Genomic DNA, 23,955 nt, shown 5'->3' on the forward strand with positions numbered 1-23,955 from the left:
AAAAGCTTATGCCAGCGTTATCACAGCTTCTTAGTATTGTTTACATTTTATGTATAATTAATCCAAACAAAACCACTTTGTTGAGGCCTCCAGTCTTTATTGTACTTTGAATTCAAATATGTTCAGTTAAACAAATACCGATAGATATTGGCAATAAGATAAATATGATACGATTTCTTACACCTACTTAATAGTCAGATTATTTTGTTTGTATTTCTGTTGTAATTAAAGACAACAAGATCCCCTGCATTCAGCAGCTGCCTTTTGTTTTCAGTTAGTAACTAGGATTACTAATATGATTAAAGCTTTTCTAGGCATATGCTTAAATGATTATATTTAGGTATTCATTTCTCAAAGCCATGATGGGCAGGACAAACGAGTGAAAGGGCACTCGGCCCCTCATATCAACATGCTGTAATGCGACAAAGTGCAGAATTTATGCCACCGAACAAGACTCATGGTAATAGATCCATTTAGTAGAAACGGCCACCTGGTTCCACTTAAAGACCCACGAGTCTGCGTTTAGGCGAATGTATTTTATACCCAGTCACGCTGAACCTGAGCAACTACCTCCTGGGATACTTGTGTGTCTATAAAGACACAACAAAAGGGATCCTCCACTTATTCCACCAGCAGACACACCGTTGGCTCACTTCGCCGTGGGACTGCTGCCACGGAACGGTCACCCTGACCCCGACCGATGACACGTGTCGATCGATCCCGATGACCGCGGGGGAGAAGTTAAAATTTCATCAATAAGAGCACCACTTTTATTCTAGTTTATTTTGCTTCACTCAGTGTGCTTTTAAGATATCAAATAACAGCCATTTCAATACCCAGCTGCAATAATGTACAATAGTAATGAGGACAAGCCATTGAAGGTGAGCTGGAGGTCTTAACAGGCAGCAATCAAAATATGCTTGTAAGACACATTCAAACAATGTGGAGGAGTATGACGGACCGTAACCCTTAATGCTGAGGACCAAATCATACAATCCTGTGATATCTTGATGCACCAGAAGCAGGTGGATAATGGATTCGTGGAGAATTCAAAGTGCCCCCTTCTAAGTCAGGTTGCAGGAATCAAAAGGCCTCTTTTGCATTGTCGTTACACAAAAAGAAATGACAATAAAAATGGTTAGCCGGGTAAGACGCCTCGCATAAATTTAGGTTCTGAGAGGCAGCGGTGCCCCTTCTGTGCATCATGGGAGAAAAGAAAAAAGATGGCTGAGGAAAACTGCTTCTGTCACAAATCTGTCAAGACACAGAAGTTAAACTGTGCAAATCCCCTCCCAGTGGTTTAGACAGCAACAGCATGTAGCATGCTAGTATGCAGCATCAAGACACCCCCACCCCTCCCCTCGGTGACCCACTATACGCAGGTGGAATAGGGTCACGGGATTATTTCAACAAGCATGGCATGAATTGTTCTGTGTGCACATCACACTGTCAACAGTCTGCATTTACCTCAGCACAGCACGACTAGCAGAAATAAATCCAGGCCCATTGACAGCATCCTGCTCACCTCTCAACTGTTGGTATATTTCATCATAAAAACCTTGGAACGTTTGGGTTGAAACAACATGTGGAAAAACAAATAGAATAAAACAGAAGATTCTCTTGAAGTAATATTCAATGTATTCAATGCTGCTTGTATGTTTGGAACAAACTTGGTGAGCATGATTCAGCTTTTTTTCTTTTAAATCATGAGTCAGTGGATTTGTGTTGCACGCACACACAAACACAGCCAGAGCTGACTAGTATCCTGCTCGTGTCTTAGCAGGTGGTATATTTCATCATAAAAACCTTGGAACGCTTTGGTTCAAACAACATGTGCATTTGGCTTTTTTTCTTTTAATATTTCTGACTGTTGTTGTGGGCAACAGAAACATTTGTGTATCTACGCATTTGAGGGCACTTCTAACATTCTGTTCATCCAGTGTGAGCATCTCTATCCGTACTCCTCTTTAGCTCCAGACTAGTAAACTATGGTCAGAAACCAGTTGGCCATCTGCTGCTGGGGAACAAGTCTCTCTTCTGACGAGGCCGTTGACAACAATCGAGACAGAAATCAAATAAAATATGAGAGGAGGGTTAATAATGTTAAGTCTGTGGAGTCTTCTGTCACTAAAGTAGCATGATGTGTGCGTCCGAGGGTCTCTATTTGCCATATACGTCTCAGTGCCAGTCCCTTGACGTGAGGGCTGCTCAGTTTGTGTCCATGTGGTCATCGGCTGCTTCCGGGGCTCCTCCCACTGAGGCCGAAGGCTGAGGTTTGGAGGGGGCTTCCTCGTCCCTGCGCTGATAGAACAGCACATATGCTGCTTTAGTCTGCCGGGGGGGGGAACAAGGATACGGTTACACAACGAACCCTGGGATACTCGACACCGAGGACAGAAAGCCAAGAGGGCCGAGGCGCTTATCTCAGTCAAACATTGGCCAATCACACGAAAGGGTCGAACGCGGCACTCGGTTGCGTACGCGCTACCTATGCAGAGAAAATGTTTATTAGAGTCAAAACTCACCACAATCTGGTCCTCTGAGGCAGAGGAGACGCTGCTGTCATCAAAGTAATACCACTTTCCGTCCACTTTATTCTTGCCGTAAGCGGTGTCTGCAAGGCGGAAATGAGCGTTGAACAAAGACCTGTTCGGTTCACTCGTTTGTCCAGCAAGAGATCAACAATCTCACGCACACCTTTGTTAAAATAAGCTCTCAACAGCGCTTTACGGCATGTTGATGTGGAATGAGGTTTTGTTACAAGAGATTCAAATTAGGGGTGGGGTAAAAAAATAAATAAAAATAAATAAAATAATAATCGATTCTTCGATTTCTCTCGATTCTCTCTAGAACGATCCGGTCTCGATTCTGAAAAGTTAATAATCGGAATTAAAAAAAAGTCTGTCTCGCGCGAGATATTTGCTCGCTCGCGGAGCGTGAACTTAAAAAGGTTAGTCTCTGCTACGCGCTCGCTGTTTTTCTTTTTAACAGTAAGGGGGCGGAGCCAGTCACCATGGTCTCTACACCTAATTGGTTACAAACCCTGTTTTTGGATTGGCTGGAGTGACGTATCCACACAACTATAGAAGCCCATTTCCGCACTAATGTAATGGGATAAAAAGTCGAAATTATGAGATAAATTGTTGTCAAAAAACAAACGCCCCCCTTCGGTAATCATAGTGGATCGTAGATGACAACCAGCTATAACCATCATTTACCATCATTACCGGCACATTAAGAGCAATGCGTCCAGCTCTCAGACCGGTCCGTCAGTCTGAATCTGAATATCTAATAACTTTACCGAACTATGAAGGAGCCTGCGCGTATCTTACCTCATTATTTCGATTTTCCAAAAAGTCGAATTGAAAGTTGGCCAGATATTCACAGATTTGGACTTTTTAAACAAAAATTAATCTGTTTAATATTTTTTTACATAGGCTACTTCCATATTGTGTTGAAATGCAAGCTGCATTGGTTCTTGCATAGTTGATAGAAAATCATATTTGGGACGATTTGTGAAGATTTTTTTTTCTCTTATAAAAAATTAGAGAAGGTAATTCATCTGTTGATTTTCTTTAATTATGAAATAAAGTAGGAAGTGATTAGCAACCTCTGAGTAGCAAACTCAGATTTGAGAAAATTTAGAAAATTGAGATGCATCGATAATTGTTTTATCAGTTTAGAATAGATAATCGGTTTAGAATCGAATCGTTGACCTCTGAATCGGAATCGAATCGTGAGGTGCCAAGAGATTCCCACCCCTAAATAAAATACTGGAGAAAAGGTGGAGAAAGATGAACAGTAACTTACAGTGGCCCCCTCCCATTCCTCCATAGTGATTTGACACGGCAACGAGGTCGTATACGTAGGGGCCGGCCTTTGGGTCGCACACAAACTCAGACATGTTCAGATCCCTGACAAAAGGAAAGATCTTCAGTTAAAAAGGGAAATTAAATGGTATTTCCGCCACATTGAAACAGTTATTAAATGTAAACTACCTACTAAACAGCAAAGAAAAACCAATAGAATAAAACTGAAATATTAAATTCTGCTTGTATGTTTGGAACAAACTGGGTGAGCATGAGTCAGCTTTTTTAAAATCCTGAGTCGGTGGATATCAGATAGCTTCAACGTCTCCATTTAAAAAAATGCACAGGACATTAGTGCCAGGTAACCTACTCTTCTAATAGCCGAAAAGCTACTTAGTGACACAACTTAAAAACATACAGCGAATAAGGACGCAGGTGTGATGGGAACAGCTCCCAGGGACAACAGTCCATGTACAGTAAAGTACAGTGCTTCCTCATTCAGACCTCAGGTCACTTTGTGACAACGAGCTTCAGTCTAAAACCTCCACGGATCCTCCGATGACAAACTGATAGCTTTGGATGTACATTATTCTTTGTCACAACCTGATCTGTATTTCTAACCGATGTGATTTGAGTAGGAACAAAATCGATAAAACTGCATTACTAATGTTAATAAAAACAAACAAACACAGGATATCAATCTACGAAGGTAAAAAGGCCCAGACAGACCGAGGTCAGAAGTGACCTCTTTTCGGGAATCTAGAATTACAAAAAACAGACACATTGTTGCCTTTCCTCATTAGACTAAAGCATCATTCATGAAGACATATGCCATCATGTCAAGGAGCTCGCCTACCTGATGGGGAAGTCCACCACTGTGTCCAGCTTGTCTCTCCAGCACCGGTTGTAGGAGAACCGCTTTAGATGAACTACCAGAATGCGCGGCAGCGACCACAAGTCAAACTTCTTTGTGGCCTGTTGGTGTTTCTTACATGTTGGACAATACCTGCATTGAAGAAAAAAAAAAGCGTATTTATAAAAAGACAAAGGGCAGAGACATCGGGATGGTGGGGGGAGGGGGGAGTTGACATGCACACTCACCATGGGTCGTGTTCTCCAAGTGTCTCCATCGTGGTGAAGAGCTCGGTGCATTCCCTCAGAGCCACGGTGGCTTTCTTCTTCTGGGCCTGGAGCATGCTCTCGTGCTTCTCATAGGCCTGCACACAACACACGCACACAAACATCAACAGGCTTCTCGCACATCCTGTCACAGGATTCTTCTGCTGAGTTTCGACCTACTGACCTCCGCTTCCTGTTCGTCGTAGCACAGTTTCTTCGATGCCGCGTCCCAGTCGATCGCCACCGTGGAATGTGCTGCAGAGAGGGAGATGGGGCGCTTCGTCAACGCAAAGCAGCTTGGAAAAATCAATCGAAATCGAAAGTGTAAGTTATAAAGATTAGCACTGACGGTTAAGTTTGAGGAGATTTCCATCACAGGGCAGCGGGCTGATGTTTGCGGTCCCGTAAGAGTTGACGATGCTGAAACTGAAGAGTTTGGCTGGAGACGAGCGCTGCTTAGACACGGCTCCTTTAGACCCAGCTTCCAAGTCTGAGGTCTCTTCTTCATCCTCTTCAGACTGACCATTTTCAGGCTCTGGACTCACCTGGTGGTCCATGGCCTCCTCCTCAGCTGAACAGACAACAATGAAATGTCATCACTTGATCACGGTTTCCCTTCTAACAACTTAAATTAGGTGAACGCTGGCTGATTACCGTCATATAACCCGTTGGTTTCGCGACAGGTGCCCGAGTGGTTGCTGCCGTTACTTGAGCTGGCACTGCACGAGGCCCCTTCTGATGGGGGGCTGCCACAGCCCCTCAGGCTGGCATTGACACCAGACGAGGTCGAGCATTCAGGAGCCTGGCTGCAGCTTGCAATGGTCGCCGAGGCTGAGGCCGACGCCGAGGGGGGCGCTGAGCTCGATGCTGAGGCCGATACGGAGGCTGAGGCCGATGCTGAGGCCGACGTTGAGGCCGATGCAGACGCTGAGGCCGTCGCCATGCTTTGACTGTTTGGGTTCTGGGATTGTTTGACATAGCGCCTGCAACAGGGTAATAGAAGAGATAAGTAAGCCACCAAACACATTCAGAAGTGCCGGCTGGTTTCCTTCTTTTTAATCCTGTGGGTCGGTTCCTTACCCAATCCTCTCGAGGATCTTGTCATAAAGAATGTCTGCTGTGAGGTTAAGTCTGGGCACGGTGACGAGTAAAGGCTGGCCAAACAACATAGTGCTCGAGGAACTTCCTGCATGCTTGGAGTGCCGCTCCCTGAAATAAACAGGCAGGTTCATCCTCTCGCTGTTCTCTTCCTGCACCTCGTACCTGCAAAGACCAACAACACACAAGTTACACACACACACACAAGTTACACACACACACACACACGCGTGCTGCATTCTACCTGATGAACGCAGTATAGCACACGTAGCCTCATAAAGCACTGGACCACTGCCGGCAAGTCGTACTGCTCAGCTGGCTCAAAAGCCAAGATCGCAAGCACAGGGATGCTTTTTACTTCCAAATTGGCAGATTACCACAAGTTCCATGTTCTTTTATAGCTGCCTACGTCCCAGGCAGCTCACTGCGAGTGCCTGGTCAGCTAGCGACCCCTACAGGCGCTTTGAATACCACTACTGTATTAAACAGTGGCCACAGTGACTCATCTTTTAGTCAACAAAAATACTTACACAAAGATGTCATCTTTTTCCATGATTTGGTTTAGACCATCATCGCGTCTATAGACTTTGTGGAACCTATGATTGTAAACGTCAGCTACCACCATCTAAAGAGAGGAGCAAGTTGGCACATTTTATTTCCATTTCAACCCAAGACTGAAAATGTAATGCTGGAGGTATAAAAAGTAAAAAATGCGAACATTTTCTTGAGGGAATCCACAGAGTTTGGACAAGGCGGTGCACAGGTCTGTCACTGTTCCAAGTTTGGGAACCACCACTCGATACTGAAAGACAAAATAAATACAGAGATATTAAGATCCATGTCAGGTTAAATGCATGAGCTTCCAGAAACATCAACAGCAAGTACAAAGCAAACTCTGTAAAACTGGAACGCCAGAGTTAGTTAGTTGATATGAAGTATTAGTTCATTTGTAGGTGTTCAGAGTCCAGAGCTACAAGTCTTAATTCCACCTCACCTGTGTGGGTCTGGACTGAGGGTCTGATCGCACCAGGAACACTTCCATAGTCCGGTCCTTCTTCATGGGCAGAGGCAGTGTGAGGTAGCAGAACGGGTCAAAGGTCACGGACACCATGGAGCACTCCGGGCACACCAAAGTGGATTTGAAGAGGCCGTGGAAAATATCAACTATAATCGAGTCATTGCGCAAGCGGTGGTTCGTCCAGGCTTCTTTTGCAACAATCTGTAATCCACACAAATAATTGGAAAACAATGTCATTGGACTCCACTTTAAAGCCTCAGAAATTAAGTATATGCTCCTTGATAAAAAAAATAAAAACATATGCTATATGTAGCCATACTCTTAAATTCAAAGCCAATTTCATGAATCAAAACACAGGAACGCCAAAAATAATATATAGAGTAAATATAAAGTTGTTGGATCACAATGAGTGGTTGTGGTTTTTATTAGTTTCCTTTGTGCTTTTCGATTTCTGCGTACGCGCCATACCTCGTCTGCACGACCCTCTGCATCCCTTAGGGCCAGATAAGGCTTCTTCTTGACACGGTTGAGATCTTCATGGAGCCCGTCGAGCAGGAAGGCCAACAGCTCTTGGGAGTCCTGCTGCTGGTAGCCTGAAAACTGGGGGGCAAAACGTCCGACCTGGGTCTGGAGGAGAGTGGGGGGGGGCACTTAGTTTGTACCTTTAAGATTAGGAATAGATATTGAATAAGTTAAAGATTCGCTTCAGAGGAAGTTGCTTCAACACGACTCACTTTGAAGGTACGCGGGGCCACGTAGCTGCTTCGGCTCAGCCACATCTGCTTGACTAGGTCCGCGTAGGCCTCTGCGATCTCCCCCCTCATGCCCAGGGGGTTCTCTCGGTTAATCTCAGCCTCATACTGGTCATTGAGGAAGTATTCTGTGAGTGGAGATGCATTGCTCAGGCACTGGAAGAAGAGGAAATAGGAAAGAGGAAATGTGCACATGAAACCTCCCAGAAAATGGCAACAGACTTTCTCGTAATGAACATACAATTTGGCGCCTTATTTTTTGGATGTATTTTTTACCTGAAGGGCAGAGTTCATGAAGCATGTGTTGCCCAAATTACTGAGACCACACAGTCCAGGCTGTGACTGGGACTCTCTGTAGTTGTAGGAGGAGCTGTATGAATTGTAGCCCCCCAATCTGTGTGAAGGGCAGACGCACATGTTGAAACACAACATTCACCACCACCCCAAGCGGATTCGCTGCCGCTCCAAAAAGGTCTCAACGGTTTCATTTTCTACATAGCGACAGTTATTTAAGGTTACCTTTCGTATACAAACAGGTCTATACCTTGTTCTTTTATTAAACAAACATACACAGCTTATTTACATGCCTACATGCATTTCTGTATCTACATGCCCCCCGGTGCGCACACACAGGTGAGCACACTCCAGCCTCGATGTCCGACCCCCATTCCACACACGACGATGGGATGAATAGACAACACTTGCCTGTTACCGGAGGATGTGCTGTTGTTAAGCGTGTAGCTGGGGCTACAGCTGCTGTCTCCATTGGTTACTGTTGAGGAGATACTGGCTGTTGAGTTGGAGGAGAGTTTTGGGGAGGTAGTGAAATTCCTGGATGGGGTGGTACTGGATCTGATGAGCGGGAGCGAGACAGTTTAACATTTGTCCAAAAACGGACTGCCTACCTTCAATGTTTGGATTTATATACTTGATGCATGAATGAAGTTATATAAAGCTATTTAATAGGATACACTTCATATTCTTTGAGGTTTTTACTAGATGACATGCTTACTTGGGATGGGAGGCTTGTCTGGGCCACGTGCCATCCTCGTTCTTCCGCTCAATCACAAGCACCTGCGGGAAAACAAGCTGGTTGAGAGACCAGCTGGCAAAACTGACCTTCGTGTCAGAGCTATCATGTCTCCGGCTTTAATTTAATACCAAAGTGGGTCCAGTGCTGCCACTTTGAGCAGCAGTACTTACACTTACTTCAGCACTTACTTCAATGTGTCAGGAAATGCTGTTCTTTAGCTTTAAAGTTTTAGTCAAATAGCTTCTGTGATGAATTGTCTTTCACGTTGCAACTTGAGAGTGTACTGTACATGAGAATGTGCACAGTAGCAAACACTTTGTCATTTATTGTGCTTCAATAGAAACAGTATTGAAGAGTAAAACTGTTGAAAGAGCATTTTGTTGATGGGAATGTCAGAGCTATTAGCTTATCTCCACAGTAACATCCGATATACCGCATAGTTTGGAGTGTGAATTGGACAGTGTTACATGTTAAGATGGAATCTTCTTCCAGCCCCACTTTATCTTATGGGAACACATAATATTCGTACTACCTTTCATTACCGTTCTGATACAAAACCCTCAACAACTTCAGCATCAGAAAATACCAGACAGCTGAAGCGGAATCTGCCTCGCTGACGAGAACGAGACTCACTCAGTCCAACCATAACAATATTGATCTTCTAGCAGGGCTAATGTATTGTAATAGACTCCTTCGGTTCGTGTTATTCTGTGCCAGGTCTGTAAATGAATTATGTATGCACAGTGAGTACGGGTACGCTACTGGGCTGTGGTGTTCTTCAAAAGAAATTACAAACTGAGTCCATCGGTGTTGTGAAGGTTGTTTGAATAACTCTGCTCTTCCTACCTGCCCCTGGAAGAGACCAGCATCCTGCACAGTGCTGTCGGGCTTGTTCAGCTGCTCATAGGTGTTGCTCATGTATTTGTTCCACAGCCGTGTCTCCTTCTCCGATGGGATATTGAACAGTGTTCTCATCTCCTTCTCTATAGTGTCTGAAAATAATTAATTTGTAAGGTTTTATACAAATCTAGCTGAAACACAAAAGATTACTTGGCCTTTTCACACATTTCATGACCACGTATAATTCTGGTGTGTAGGAGGACAATCCGTCTTGTTCAGTTGAATACATAGAAACTCATGCTGGCCCTCACCTATAGTATCAGCTTTACTGAAATGACGCGTGACAACATTGTCCATGTTGTCATTCTCACACAAGTTCAGCTCCAGCAAATAGACCTCCACCTTACAGTGCTTGACAAACATGCCATGTTCCACAACCTGGAACAGAAAGAAGACGTTTAAGAACCCCGAGCCACAAGTGAATGGTCAGGTAAACAAATAATCCTCAACGACATTACCTTTCGGACGATGGGTTTCTGGCCCTCAAGACATCCGTACCAGCTGACCAGCTTTTTCCAAGCGTCAGTGGGGACAAGGACATAGTCCAGCTCATCGATAAGGTGCTCCTTCAGGGCCTGAGTCTCCTGGTCTTTAAAGAGACAATAACAACATTATGATTGCAAGCTTTCAGGTTCTGTTAATGTCTTTCAACATCAGACAAATCAAAGCCCAATATACATTTGTTTGCAGAGGAAGGTTTTACCAGAGAAAAGCCCGGAGTTATCAATTGGTCCTGGATACAGGCTATGTTCTCCAACATTGTACATGTCCCAGCTGTCAAATCCAACGTACTTCTTCCATTGTTTGAACCACCGGCTGTCGATTAGATACCTAAAAAGAAAGAGAAATGTTAGCAACATGTAATAACAAACGGGGGAACATGATCCTTTCTTCTAGACCTGTAACCCCTGAACTCCATGAAGCAATTTCAGTCAGCTGGTATGTTGATGATGTCCAGCAAGGACAGGAGCGGATGAAATAGTGATACACGGGACATATGTTAGCGTTAGGGTGACAATGATGAAACACCAAACTGCCATGACATTTGCAGATATTGTAACAGCTGTTTAATGTGACTTAATCTCCTCAAGAAAATCCCCTACAGTTAATATACTTGTTGAACATTCACATTATACAACGTTAGGGTCATAGGGTCGAACAACCTGTTTTGTACGGCTGTCAGTGAAAAGGGAGGCTTCAAATCGGTCTCGGCCAAAGAGAGGTGTATGCTCTTTGCCCTTTAACTTCCCCGAGCTGTTCAGCAGCGTAAACAAATCTCCCTTTTCAGCTCGAACGCCACGGGATAGTGGTCCACTTCTATTCCATGACGCTGCAGTATCATCAAACACTGGGAAAGGCATTCACTGACTTTCAACAACTAACTTGGCTACATGATCGTGTTGTTAGCTCGGTAGCTAGTTGGGGCATTCGGAGGCGCGTTCTGCCCTCGCTGCCCGTATCTACAGAAGGCTATTCCACACTTGCTCATCTCATCTCTCTGTGGAGAAAAATAGAGACTGAGAGTTTTTTTCAGGTTGTGAAAACCTCTTTATTACAACCGGCTGTATTGAGCACAGGCCTTGGGCAATCTTTAAGATATGAAACATTGTTAGCCAACACCGGAAGCTACAGTTCGGAAAGCTGAGAGACAACTTCACCTGGTAAATCAGCACAAGCAGGTGACGTTAAAGACTCGCGAAATAATCCTTTCAATGGGCCCACTCCCTAGCGGTACTTATACAACAACGAGCCGGTGTGACCGGCCGGTAAACTCACCATCTGAATCCAGGGCCTATTCTACCAGCCGACAAGCTATATCAGCCAACGTCACTTAGCTTTAAGTTGTCACAAAACCTACGACAATATTTACAAATGGTCCATATGGTACAGTTAGCTTCGTTGTTCTCAACCGGCATTTATCCCTAGTGGGTTAACTTGATAAATGTTTGCTGGACTAAATATCGGTAGCACAGCAGCTTTCGATTTCAGTCTCGCAACCATCGGTTCTGTTAGCATGGTAGCTTTAGTACGATAGCATACGCTGCTTCTCGCTAGCTGACGTTAGCTAGTTAGCTAACTAGCTAACGCGAGCTGAAACACAGAGATTACTTGGCCTTTTCGCGAGTCTTACCAGTCGTCACCCTTTCTTAAAGTAGTCTTCAATAGTGACCCAATAGTCTGCTTTTGCTTTTCGGTTGAAGGGGTTGGCATTTGTGCGGCTACCGGCTCGGAGTCGGTGTCTGCCGCGCCACCCGGCTCGGGTCCGCCTCCTTCGGCCATCATTTAGCGAGTGTGCCGGTCTCGTGAACGCGCGAATGGAAGAGGCGCAAACTCAGCGTGAGTGAGCTTGAGAACTCTGCTCTCCGGCAAACGTTCTTCCTCTACGGTCCGTGAGGTCACACACCGGAAGGGCTCGGCTGTAGCACCCCGGTGTGACTGCACTGGCATCACCGCACCAGTCAGTCAGTCAGAGAGTAGTCAAGTGTGTTCAATAATCATCTTGGTATTATGGCATCAAAGCAGCTTTTTTGGGGGGGGGGGTCAACAGTCCTCCGCATGCAGTTGTATGTTCTCTGTTGTATAGACTAGTGAATGGCTGACATGTTTCATTTTACGTTACGTTTGTTTGCCTCAAAAGAAAAGACATGTTATTTGTCAAAACAGGCTTTATGCTGTACAAAACACAGAGGGGTTACGTTACAAAATAAACAATCTACATACACGCAAACATTCTCTGCCAACAGCTTAGCACTTTTTTTTCCAGCTTTAGGCAGCTGACACAGAACAGCTGATCCATGGTGCTCTAACAAAGGAGTCATTAAAGATTGTTAAAAGTATTATAAAATAATTGTCTGTTAAACATGACACATTGAACATTGGAAATTGAAACAGCTATTCTAGCTGTACATGACACAATTAAAAAAGAAGCAGTAGGTAGTTCACATTCTATTACCTATTGGTATGATGGCATACAGTTACAAGCTAATAATGCATTCCAAAAAACAACTTAATATCTCAGTCTCTATGTCTCAAATCAGGTGGAGCAGCAACATAACCAGTGTTTTATTGAGTCCTTTCAGACAGGATTTGATAGGTAATAATAATAACAATAATACATGTGAAAAGAGGACAACAAATGAGTGAATGTAAACTTTGCATAACATGAAGGGATTTGTCCCACCTCTGGGGCTCTAACCAAAAATAAATCCCTGCATTGATCAGAAATTAAAATCAAAAGGCTCCAAGTAGAATTGAACAGGCCATTAGAAGATGCCACTTGGCAGCTCTTTGCTGAACATGCCATCAAAGTCCAGCTCTCTGCTCATCAGATCGTCCTCTACACTCTCCAGCGCCCACTGATGGTCTGTCAGTTCCAGCGCCTCCCACTCAGCCTGAAACCAAGGACAGACGTCACATGAACAATCGAGCAAAGCACCACCACATTAATTAGCGATGCTGAAGCTACTGCGCTATAAACCTTGAAAGCTTTATTTGTATCTGCAGGCATGGCCATGGCTGCCCCACTCATCTGCTCCTGCATGATCCTCGACTGATCGGCACCTGTCGGGATTCAAAAACACATTTTGTAAAGACTACTGACTCAGCTCAGATGGTGTGTATTAAAATGAAACATTGTTGTAAATCAAATAACTTCTTCTCGTGTGACATGGTTGCTATTACATTTGAAAAGTAGAATTGGCATTTTCACTGTATCAAACAATCTGACAACATTCAAAAATCTTAAAATGAGCAAACATTACCATTATCTTGGCCTAGAATTAAGGAGTACATGCTTCGTAGTCCAAACACATTGAGGAAATACCATGACGCCGAGCTCACCCTGGATGATAAAAGCACATACAGACAGAACAAATAACAAGAGAGTCACACTTTCTTTTCGGTTGAAGGGGTTGGTCATTGGAGAAGGCGGAACAACCTTTCTCGTGAGCATTTTGAGATACAGAGGCAACGACTGATAAAGTACATCTCTATAGGTCTTGTTTTATCGGTTTACCAGGAAGCATCCAGTGAAAGCAGCTCTATTCCTTGCTGTAGCATGGGTTTGAAGCGCAGAGTGAGAGGGAAGGGAACCTTAGCTGTGTGAAACAGTGTAAAGAAAGAACTCAATACAAGATTCCAGTTTAAATAGTTGTATTTTGTGAATGTCACATTCTGCCCCACAGGCTTCCGGATCTGAGTGACCGACTTACTTGTTACAAATCCTGAAAAGGTCCAGTTGATCCAGCCTCCGATAAGGATCATGGGAAGAACATTGGTGACATTTCCTTTCATCATGTCCGTCAGCATGCTGGGATCTGTGAAAAGATAAGAGTGCAACAAAATGCATTCAATTAACTTTTTGTTATCTAAATATCTTTTACGTGAGAGTTAAATTGTTAAGTGACATACATATTTAAATTAACTTATTTCTAATATAATAAATATATATATATATATATATATATATATATATATATATTTATTAGTTGTAAATAATTGATTACCAGTCATTGGAGAAGGCGGAACAACCTTTCTCTTGGTCTTCTTGAAAAATCCATCTTCTTGATTATTGAAGTAGAACTTCCTCATCAAAAAAGACTAAAACAAGGAGATATTTCTTAACATTTCCCTTCTCAACGTGGTTGTGACAAATAAATGCAAATGCCAGTGGTTTTGTGATGAGTAATTTCATATATATTAGACAACATGAACGTGTTGGAGATGGATGATTTAATGTGCTACCTGTTTGGGGATGTACTTTCCATTTTCTCTGAGGATCCGGCTTCGAATAAGAACCTGGCTGGTTTGGGAAGAAAAAAAAAACAAATATATATATATATATTTATATATTTTATATATTCTTCTATTAAAGTTGACTTACCTGTCAGAGACCTGTTCTAACGTCAACTTCTTGTCACTTTGAAGAAGGATGGACACATAATGCCTTATCACCCCGACAAGAAAGGTGATGAAGACGATAGGTAACACCACCCAAAGTCGAATGTTAGAGTCCAACAGAAGCTCCGGCTCAGCCATTCAGCCTGGTAGTTTAACTGAGGAATTAAACAAGTTAATTACTTGCAATACAAAGCAGGCACGAAGACAGATGTCCTATGAGGCTCCATTATCGGAGTACACTTCTAACTCATATAAGGCCTTTTGTTTATTGAGATAGTTTACCAAAATGACTGCATTTTGGATGCAACTTAACGACGTCAGACTCCGATTAAGCCCCCACGGTGGGAAGAGCCGTCAGCTCATTTAGCTCGCAGGCTAGCTAGCTAGCTTAGTAGCAAGCGTCACAATAGCCAGCGTCATTAACGTGCCGCGACACATTGTTTACGTGATCGAGCTAACGAGCAAACGTTAAACCACCGAGTCCACGTTCCGCTTTAAATATCAGATACACTGTTGTTTATTGAAACAGTGGCAATAATCAATGAAATCTACCAGCGATTAATACGGCGGACGCTAATGTTGCGCTAATGGTAACGTTAGCTACCTTCCTCCTGGTGTCCGGGGGTCACCGTTTCGTGGGAGCTGACGAGTCGTCCGAGCGCAGTGGCGAACGTTTGTAGTGTTTTGACCCCACCTGCGAGGGACGCTTTGTGAGGTAGTTCAAAAATAATTTAACAACATTTAACAGTTCCTATCCACGGCTGGGGCCATCGCGCGATGGTGTTAAGGGATGGGAGCCAACTGTCAATGGATGAGATTTCTGCTTCTGCGGCTCATACGCGCCCAACGCGGCCTGCAGCGCCTCCTCGTGGTGATGGGGGGGACTGGCCAGTCTGTCAGTGATGTCAGCCTTCGGTCTAACTGCAGTGGTCGAATCATTCTCTGTAACTTATGTAAGGGTAGGATAATTGCATAATAACAGCAACAAGTAAAACTCATATGCTCCAAAAAGTACAAAACAGTTGGCCCCCATCACGAGGAACCTATTTCAGAACCATTTATATTATATATTTCGGTATTATATCCATTGATCTACATTACTTTAGTGCTGCAGCTAATGGTGGTGGATCAACTAATTTACTTTAGGTACTGTTATGAATTTGTAAATGTATCTAGAAGACCAATTCAGTCGTTTTAGTATATTTCATATTAATCTTAACCTGCACGTACCCAACAAAAGGTTTTGCATTCTTGTAATGAATTACTATGTACATCATTTATTTTTCAACTGAGTTGTGGTAGAAATGGCAGAAAATGGAAATACAACATTTAAATAAAAGTGACTCACGTGATTAAATGTCATTAGTTACTTTCCATTATTCAACAGCAGACGATGAGTATGAGGTGAGATATTGAATTCAAACAGTTTTTTAAATTGGCTCCGAAATTTTAAAAACAGCAAAAGCTTAACCATTTCTTTTGAGGTCATCACAAGTCTATTGTATATTGCATTGAATTGAACAGAACAATATTAGAGTCCAATTGATGCACATCGGATGTAACAAGACCTTTGTCGATTTAAACAACACTTAAAGGGCTCTAATATTAGTAACATATCAATAATAATAAATGTAAATGTAAATCAAACCGATTTTTTGAAAGAACAGTAGATTTCTTGATTGGTTGATACAGTATCATTTCCACAGGAACTGAGGTCAGTCTTCGCTTTTTCCTTTCGCTCGCTCTTTGTCTTCCTGACCACCGGTTGGCGCTGTAACGCAATTGATCGCCCTGATTTTCGCCCTTATATAGAGAAGAAGACTGCTGACCAGAAATTGAAAGAAAACTAGCTAGAAACCAATATTGCAAACTACCAGATAAAACGTTAGCAGTCCGTGTTACTAATACGGTAGGTAACATGAGCTTTTATTGTCTTCTATATGACCTATGTAATGTCAAGACACTTGTGGTATAAAACGTCAAAGCTAACGTCAACCGCGGGTGGCTAACGCTAGCTACACCGGCCCGCTAACGCCTTAGCATGCTAATGTCTCAGCGGAGGCCCGGGTCAGCAGGCCGACCAGTGGACCGGTCCTATGGAAGCTGTCACTCGCTCCAAAAACAGGCCCTTTGTGTCCGTGGCACTGGAGTGCATTGGGGAAAAATCAGCATTTTAGCTAACGTTTCATACATTTTTTTATTTATTTTTCTACAGTTTCGTGATCAAACATTAAACCATGGGTGCCGATAAAAGGTAAACTGGACATTCTAACTACAATACGGAAGTTGCCGACGTTGCAGATATTTGCACTGACACTCCCTTTACTTTTCCAGGATCGGCCGGGGCGAACGCAGTGGAAGATACGGTTCGGAGGGGAGGAGAGAAGATCTGGAATGGCATGAAAGACGGAGCCGAGACGTGGAGAGGGATCATGACGGAGAATGGGGTGATGACAGACACCGAGAACGCTTTGATGAGCGCAGAGACAGTCCAGAAGTGAGCGAAGGAGACCGCATTTGTCAGAACAAGTTACTTGCACACACGTGACAGAGAGATGACAAACATAAAGTCGTCATAACAGTGTCGTTTAATTTCTTCGACAGCAGCATAGAGGGCGAAAACGGCGCTACAGCGACCGATCTGATGATGAATACGACGGGGATTATCCAGATCAGGACTATAAAAAGGAGCAGGAGGAAGACGAGGAGGAGGAGGAGGAAGAAGAGAGCAAGACTATTATGCTGAGGGGTCTCTCTCTCCATGTCACAGAGGACGATGTAAGCCCACAAGCCTCACTGATTGTTGTTTTTTCAAGGGCAAAGTCACACCAGGCGTGACGTGGTGGGTGTAGCTGCTGCCTTCCCCTGGTTATATTTTTCCGTGAAGGAACAGTAGACTCCTTGTAAATCGTGTGAAGTTATTAGAAACTTCACAAGGTAAATCTGTAAACTGATCTGGAGTGGATTTTAAGTCCTGGTGCAGAAATCAGTCACACCTGAGATCCTATCAGGAATATAAACAAATGTAAATAATATGTAAAAGAATCGTTCGTGAAAAGAAAGGAAGGTTTTTTTTTAACTTTAACTAACTAACTAACTGCTCCAACTCCCCAGATCCGCACAGCACTCGAGCAACTGCGGGGGCCCCAGCCTGTGGACATTCGCTTGATGAAGAAAAGGACAGGTGAGTGTCGAGTGTCTCACTTTCTCCTTCACGCACTGTCTCAAACTCACATAACCTTTTTTATTGCAATTCACGAGAAACCCCGACAGTCATAATACAACGCGGGGGATCCGTGGTGTCACATAGATTGTCTGGTGTTCTTTATTGCCAGGCAAGGAGGTAACTGTATGTACTTTCCACTACCATTCTTTTGTACATACATGAAGTGTTATGGTAAAGAAAATCTTACCCCGTCCCTATGATCTTGTAAGCTCCCTTCCCACATCCTTTTTGATAATAATTGGAGTGTACAAGCCCATTGTGAGTTTGAATGTTGCCCCAAAGCATTCTAACTAACACGCCTCCCGTCTATATTTGAATGCTGTCTCTAGGTATAAGCCGAGGTTTCGCCTTCGTGGAGTTTTATCACTTGCAAGACTCTACCCGATGGATGGAGACCAATCAGGTTGCCTCAACAATCACCAAGTTTCGAGTTATTCTTGGAGATTTGAGTCCCAATTAACCGATACATGACTGATCATTGAGTGCCTGGCCTACTTGCAGTAGACAGATCTTACAAACTGTGTTACGTCCAATATCAGACGTAAATATGTTCAAAACCACCCACTTGGTTGGTGGATTTATCTTAAGCTGAAGGTGTTTAAAAAGAACAGACAGTGGTTCCGTAGCACATTCTGCTCCAGCTCAGTCACTTGGGTATTTTCTCGTCTCCATTTAAAATCCGAAGACTGGAGTGAGACCTGGACGAGCTGGCAGCACTCCGTTCCCAAACACTTCCCTCGTACACAGAACTGCAGCTTCCTCTCTAAACTTCTCTCTCTGCCTCTGTTCCCTTTTACTCCCTGAGACACTCCACCTATGCAGCTACGAGTGTAACCCTATCCACTCTTTCCCGTTCCAGCTGCTCTCCCTCGGAATTTGAAATAAGTGTCGGCTTTTGACTTTGCAGAACAAGTTGGTGATCCAGGGGAAGAGCGTTGCGCTGCACTTCAGCAACAGGAGACAGAGGTTTGAAAACTGGCTGTGCAATGCAGTGAGTACAACCTCACGCGTCTTTGTCCAAGCACATCGTAGTTATTGCACGGTTGTTCAAGAAAATAAGAGAAAAGAGAAGAGTTCTATCGTCTGTGTTTAGAAACCCAGCCAAATATTTGAACTGAAATGTTGCCCGTGGCAACCATATTCGCTGCTTTTAAAGTTCAACAGCATGGCTGTTATTGCCAAATGTAGCCTGTAGTAATATCTACAAAATAGCTGTTTGATTAAACTGTTCTTTGTGGTACTTTTTTATTTTTGTTAAGCGACTTTTAATGCAGATTTATTTTTTCTCAAAAAGACTACAACATTGTCCTTGGTTTATCACAGTGTGGCCTGTACAATTTCCGGAAGAGGCTAAAGTGTTTCAGGTGTGGAGCTGCCAAAGTTGGTGAGTTCAGCGGCATACGCATCATGTGTCCTTTTCTTCTTCTCTGTAAGTAACTTCCACCGTGACTGACGTTCACCTTTGTGTCGCCCCACCGTGTCTTTGCCGAGTGAAGACGGGGAGTCACCAGGGCGGAGCGGTTTAAATGCCGAGTCTCAGCAGCCAGGAGATTACGATGGAGACAGTAAGCGACCTTTTCAGCACATATCAAAAACCCCACATGTTCTCCCAGTAATCATGTTCTACATTCATTTGTGGACCCTTTTTTGTTTTCTTTGTTTTTATAGCAATAATTCTTAGAAACATTGCCCCCCTTTCCTCCGTGGAAGGAATTTTGAAGATGTTGGCACCGTATGCCAACCTGTCGGCGAGCAACATCCGCCTCATCAAAGACAAGCAGACGGGCCAGAACAGAGGCTTTGCCTTTGTTCAGCTCTCATCTCCCCTGGTGGGTTACTTCTCTAGCCAGTGTTTTCGTAAAATGGGTCAGTATGTTTCCTCTGGGGGTCGACACACATCGGGCATTTTTGCATCCTCCATGGCTTTTTTTTTTTTTTTTTTAGGAGGCTTCTCAGCTGCTCACCATTCTCCAGAGCCTTCAGCCACCTCTAAAACTGGACGGAAAAACAATCGGTGTGGATTATGCCAAGAGCGCGAGGAAGTGAGTAATCACACGCCCACACGCAAACAGACACACACACATATGGTTTGATTCAGCTCTCTATTATTAGAAAATAGCCCATATAAGCCGTTTTGTGTCTGAATTTTTAAATTCACATTTTTAATCCCACTTTACTGGAGGGAGCTTATTTGACTCTGCGGTAATTCAGATGCAAGTGAAGTAGGAGCAAATTAACGACTCTTTTTCATTCCCGCTTGTGATGCAAACTTTCGTTCTGACTAATTGCTCGGTGTTCTTTCCAGAGACTCCAACCAGTCCGATGGGATCAGAGGAAGTGCGCTGTCTGTGGCCAGCACAGCCATTGCCGCCGCTCAGTGGTCATCCAACCAGGTGGCGTTTTGTGCTTCTTGTTAGTTTGTCACACCTTGAATTGCCTGTACTTTGTATTGTTTAAGTAAGAAGGACAAAACTTGGGGCCTGAACCGCTTAATAAAAGTACAAGTGTTCCCCAGACAGCTGGGCGAAAAACTTTGTGAGTGAGGGAGTTTGGTCGTCTGGAGTATTTGATTGTTTATTAAAAAGATATTATTTAGTGGAATTAACTGAATCAACATTTGTGCAAAATATTATCTCTGTTGTGAATGCAGCATGACCATTTTTTTTGTTTGGGTTTATCTGTTTGGCTGCTGACGTTTTCTCTGTTTTTATTGTAGTTACTGCAACGTTGTGGTACCACCTCAGACTACATTGCCCTTCCTGATGGCTATGCACAGCCAACACAGGTCAGTTCACCGTCAACGCTATTTTGCCTTCGAGGTAAAGCGTTGGAGAGACCGGTTACTCACCAAACGTATTTTACTCTCATGCAGGCACAGAATTATCAATTATGGCAGCGTCAGCCTGAAGCCTTGGCTCCCGTCATCGGAGATGGATTACTTGGAGGTAAAAATAGGTGTTGAATTGCTCTGAGGTATTCGCAGTCTTTTCTCGACTGTGATTGCTGATCTATGTTCACTGTCTTTAGCTGCTCCGGGAATGAACACATTGATCCCTGCAGCCGCAGGTGTGGTCATGTCTCAGATGGCTCATGGTTACCAGCCGGTCCTCATCAGCCAGCCTGCCATACAGGTAGACCGCGTTTCAACACGCCATCTCTGCACTCAATTCAAAATGTACAACTCTGGTGTTTTGTACGGTGGCTACAAAAGTATATCCTGATTTCCTCTCTCTCTCTCTCTCTCTCGCATCAGTTATTGCGGCCTGTGGATGCAGCACAACAGATACCCCTGCTAACCCCGACAGCACCCGCTGTGGTCTGTGCGGCCCGGACTGTTAACGCTACGGGTGAGATCAGTGAGCTTCGCGATGACTCCCTGCAACGTCAATGAATAGATGGCCCTCGGGTGAATATTACGTGATTAATGACGTTTCACATGTGCCCCTTGTTTCTGTAGCTTCCCCTGACGCCTCCACATATCAGTACGATGAGTCTTCAGGCTACTATTATCATCCACAGAGCGGCCTATACTATGATCCTGGCAGCCAAGTATGTTCCTGGGGATCTCGCTTTATGCGCAGAATCTATTGCCATTTATTTCATCCTATTTCTTCTGCTTGTCACCAACAGTACTACTATAACGCTGAGACTCAGCAGTACCTCTACTGGGACAGTGAGAAAGAGACCTACGTTCCTGCACCGGGTGAATCGGACACGAGCGTCGCTAACTGCTCCTCCACCGCAAACGGTAAAGATCCCACAGAGAAAAAGGAGAAGTCCAAAAGCAAGTCTGCTCAGCAGGTAAATGCTACTTTTAAAAAAAGTAGTTTTTAGTAGAGTTTCTGGGGATTATATCTCGTCATTGGAATGACATCCGTGCTGACTGGTGATGCCATTGCAGATCGCAAAGGACATGGAACGGTGGGCAAAAACCTTAAATAAGCAAAAAGAAAGCGTTAAGTGCAGTTCCCAAGGCCTCGGACCCTCCAAGGAGGACGAAAGGAGAGAATCTGCAGCAGCCGATGCAGGTTTTGTCCTCTTTGAGAAAAAGGTACTTATTAGTTACTAACCATTTTATAGATGTCATAGAATACTTTAAACACATTCTCTTTATGTGGGAGGAGGAGGACTAATCTACTAATAAGTAATTTTCTCTTCTGAGTATCTTTTTGCAACTGTCTTGAACACATTTGCAGATGAGTTTTAGATTTCTTGGATTAGAACATAATCTATGATCTATTACACTCTATTGCGTTTGTGAATGACATTATTTGAAGAATTTCTTCAAAATATTCTTTGTAAAATTTATATTCTATAAAACAGAATATTTACTGTATGATCATTTAATGGAATGCATATTTTCACAGCCTCCTCGAAGAGCTTATTTTTGCTATTTGTTGAAGAAATATGTCACTTCTTTTTTAGCAAATGGAAGGTGTAGAGAGGCCGTCTTTCATGATTGAACAAATCAAGATCCCTGAGCAGGAAACGTCTGCTAAGGTTTGTTTACGCCCCCTTGCCTTTTTATTTCCCTGCTCCACAATTATTAATGAAGATAAATCCCATAACCTTTAATCCTGTTTTCATATGACAGAGCAACCCGCTTGGTGCTCACAATGGAGACAGTAACCCAGAGGAGGGCGTCTCTGATAGAGCAGTGGATGAGGGAAAAATAACAGACTGGAGTAAGATGGTCTGTCTGCTGTGTCGACGGCAGTTCCCCAACAAGGACGCTCTGCAGCGCCACCAGCACCTCTCTGACCTGCACAAAGTGAGGGGGGGGGGGGGGTACTTCTAAGCACTGCCATCTGTTCGACGAAGCTGCAACACAAAATTACATTTTCTTTCATTAATTCAAGCAAAACCTGGAAATTCAGAGAAGAGCAAAACTAACCGAAGCTGAGCTGGAGGAGCTGGAGAGGAAAGAAACGGAGGTATTTGGCTCAATAATTATTTGAGTAGTTTGTGACCTCACCGCCAGCTCCAACGCTGTAAGAAGGAAATTACATGGCAAAAATAAATGATTTCTATATTCAAATTTCATTTCAATCAGTTTTTTGTTCGTTCATGTTGGACAGAAACTACGAACAGCCCACCAAAGACGGCCTTACAAGCGATAACATCGGAAACAAAATGTTGCAGGCGATGGGCTGGCAGGAAGGCAAAGGGCTGGGGCGCCGCCAGCAGGGCATCACCGCTCCCATCGCGGTGAGGAGGCAAAACGGCTCCTGTTTGCCGCATTTTTCTTATCACTCCTATCACCGGCTGCTGGCAGATGCACGTCAACGTGTTATTTAACTAACCAAGCAATTAGCAGTGTGACCCGAGGAGAAGCTGCAGCCAATCTGTCTCTGCTAATCACCGACTTTTCCCCCCACAGGCTTCATTAAGGACCAAGGGCACGGGCCTGGGCATTAAAGGAAGCTCCTACGAACTGTCAGCATCCGACACCTACAAGGACGCTGTTCGAAAGGCCATGTTTTCACGCTTCACTGACATGGAGTGAACTGAGGAGGGAAAAGGAATTCTACTAAACCAGGAAACATTAACATTGTGGCCAAATGAAGTGGAAAGTTGGACTCAAACTGCCATTTTCCTTTTTTTTAAAATCTTTGTATGTATATAATAGGTTTTTTTTGTTGATATTTTGTCATCCAAATTATGTTTTCAGTTATCTGAACATGTAAATGTTGTATAACGTTTGTACATACATTTATTCAGGCTTTTGTGAAAATCTAAATCAATGTGACCATTAAAGTCAACCTCTTTGCTCAACAATATCTGATGTTTTCTTCCTTTTGCAAGAAACACATTCTTATTAGAACAATAACAAAGCAAAAACGACGACATCGTTATTGAACAGCAGTTAACAGTTCAAGGCACCATTCCTTTAAAATGTTTCTTTCATGTCTCGGAAATATATGATCGGAAGTGGAGACGTACTTTCAGATGTCAGGTTAATAGTGTTCAATCATTATGTTCCTTAAATAAAAATGGCAAACGTAGTGTCTTGGTCCTCCAGCCTTGGACTTCTTGTTCTCTCACCTCTTGTTTCTTTCAACACATCGACAATCCTCTGACTCTGTCTCTCTGGGTATGAA

At 43.6% G+C, this 23,955-nt stretch overlaps 3 protein-coding genes across 4 annotated transcripts; 1 reads left to right on the plus strand and 2 right to left on the minus strand.

The window, feature by feature from the left end:
* Nucleotides 1-76: 76 nt before the first annotated feature.
* Nucleotides 77-12,245, minus strand: usp4 (ubiquitin specific peptidase 4 (proto-oncogene)). Its single transcript, XM_040203384.2, has 22 exons — nt 11,861-12,245; nt 10,433-10,560; nt 10,188-10,318; nt 9,981-10,107; nt 9,676-9,821; nt 8,809-8,870; nt 8,502-8,648; nt 8,073-8,190; nt 7,779-7,952; nt 7,513-7,671; nt 7,021-7,245; nt 6,745-6,828; nt 6,557-6,651; nt 6,009-6,191; nt 5,583-5,911; nt 5,278-5,499; nt 5,113-5,183; nt 4,911-5,026; nt 4,666-4,815; nt 3,811-3,914; nt 2,526-2,614; nt 77-2,331 (listed from the first exon to the last, which is right to left on the minus strand). The coding sequence occupies exons 1-22, from the start codon at nt 12,010-12,012 to the stop codon at nt 2,209-2,211; spliced, it is 3,135 nt and encodes a 1,044-aa protein (XP_040059318.1). The 5' UTR covers nt 12,013-12,245; the 3' UTR covers nt 77-2,208.
* Nucleotides 12,246-12,377: 132 nt separating this feature from the next.
* On the minus strand, nt 12,378-15,564 carry emc3 (ER membrane protein complex subunit 3). Its single transcript, XM_040203397.2, has 9 exons — nt 15,233-15,564; nt 14,612-14,783; nt 14,473-14,530; nt 14,235-14,328; nt 13,941-14,045; nt 13,745-13,826; nt 13,491-13,570; nt 13,208-13,290; nt 12,378-13,121 (listed from the first exon to the last, which is right to left on the minus strand). The coding sequence occupies exons 2-9, from the start codon at nt 14,764-14,766 to the stop codon at nt 12,993-12,995; spliced, it is 786 nt and encodes a 261-aa protein (XP_040059331.1). The 5' UTR covers nt 14,767-14,783; nt 15,233-15,564; the 3' UTR covers nt 12,378-12,992.
* Nucleotides 15,565-16,340: 776 nt separating this feature from the next.
* On the plus strand, nt 16,341-23,632 carry LOC120834963 (RNA-binding protein 5). Of its 2 annotated transcripts, none has more exons than XM_078092079.1 (24): nt 16,341-16,537; nt 16,844-16,882; nt 16,963-17,125; nt 17,233-17,406; nt 17,743-17,812; nt 18,184-18,257; nt 18,762-18,845; nt 19,178-19,238; nt 19,351-19,419; nt 19,523-19,683; nt 19,799-19,896; nt 20,160-20,247; nt 20,571-20,639; nt 20,727-20,799; nt 20,882-20,985; nt 21,108-21,201; nt 21,312-21,403; nt 21,485-21,655; nt 21,756-21,905; nt 22,280-22,354; nt 22,449-22,625; nt 22,714-22,845; nt 22,933-23,062; nt 23,235-23,632. In XM_078092079.1, the coding sequence occupies exons 2-22, from the start codon at nt 16,866-16,868 to the stop codon at nt 22,810-22,812; spliced, it is 2,163 nt and encodes a 720-aa protein (XP_077948205.1). In that variant the 5' UTR covers nt 16,341-16,537; nt 16,844-16,865; the 3' UTR covers nt 22,813-22,845; nt 22,933-23,062; nt 23,235-23,632. The 2 variants fall into 2 exon arrangements, with proteins under 2 accessions (XP_077948205.1, XP_077948206.1); XM_078092080.1 differs by having other exon boundaries at nt 16,402-16,537; nt 17,236-17,406.
* The last annotated feature ends 323 nt before the right edge of the window (nt 23,633-23,955 follow it).

This window comes from Gasterosteus aculeatus, chromosome 17 (genome assembly GCF_964276395.1).
Source record: "Gasterosteus aculeatus chromosome 17, fGasAcu3.hap1.1, whole genome shotgun sequence".
NCBI lineage: Eukaryota > Metazoa > Chordata > Actinopteri > Perciformes > Gasterosteidae > Gasterosteus > Gasterosteus aculeatus.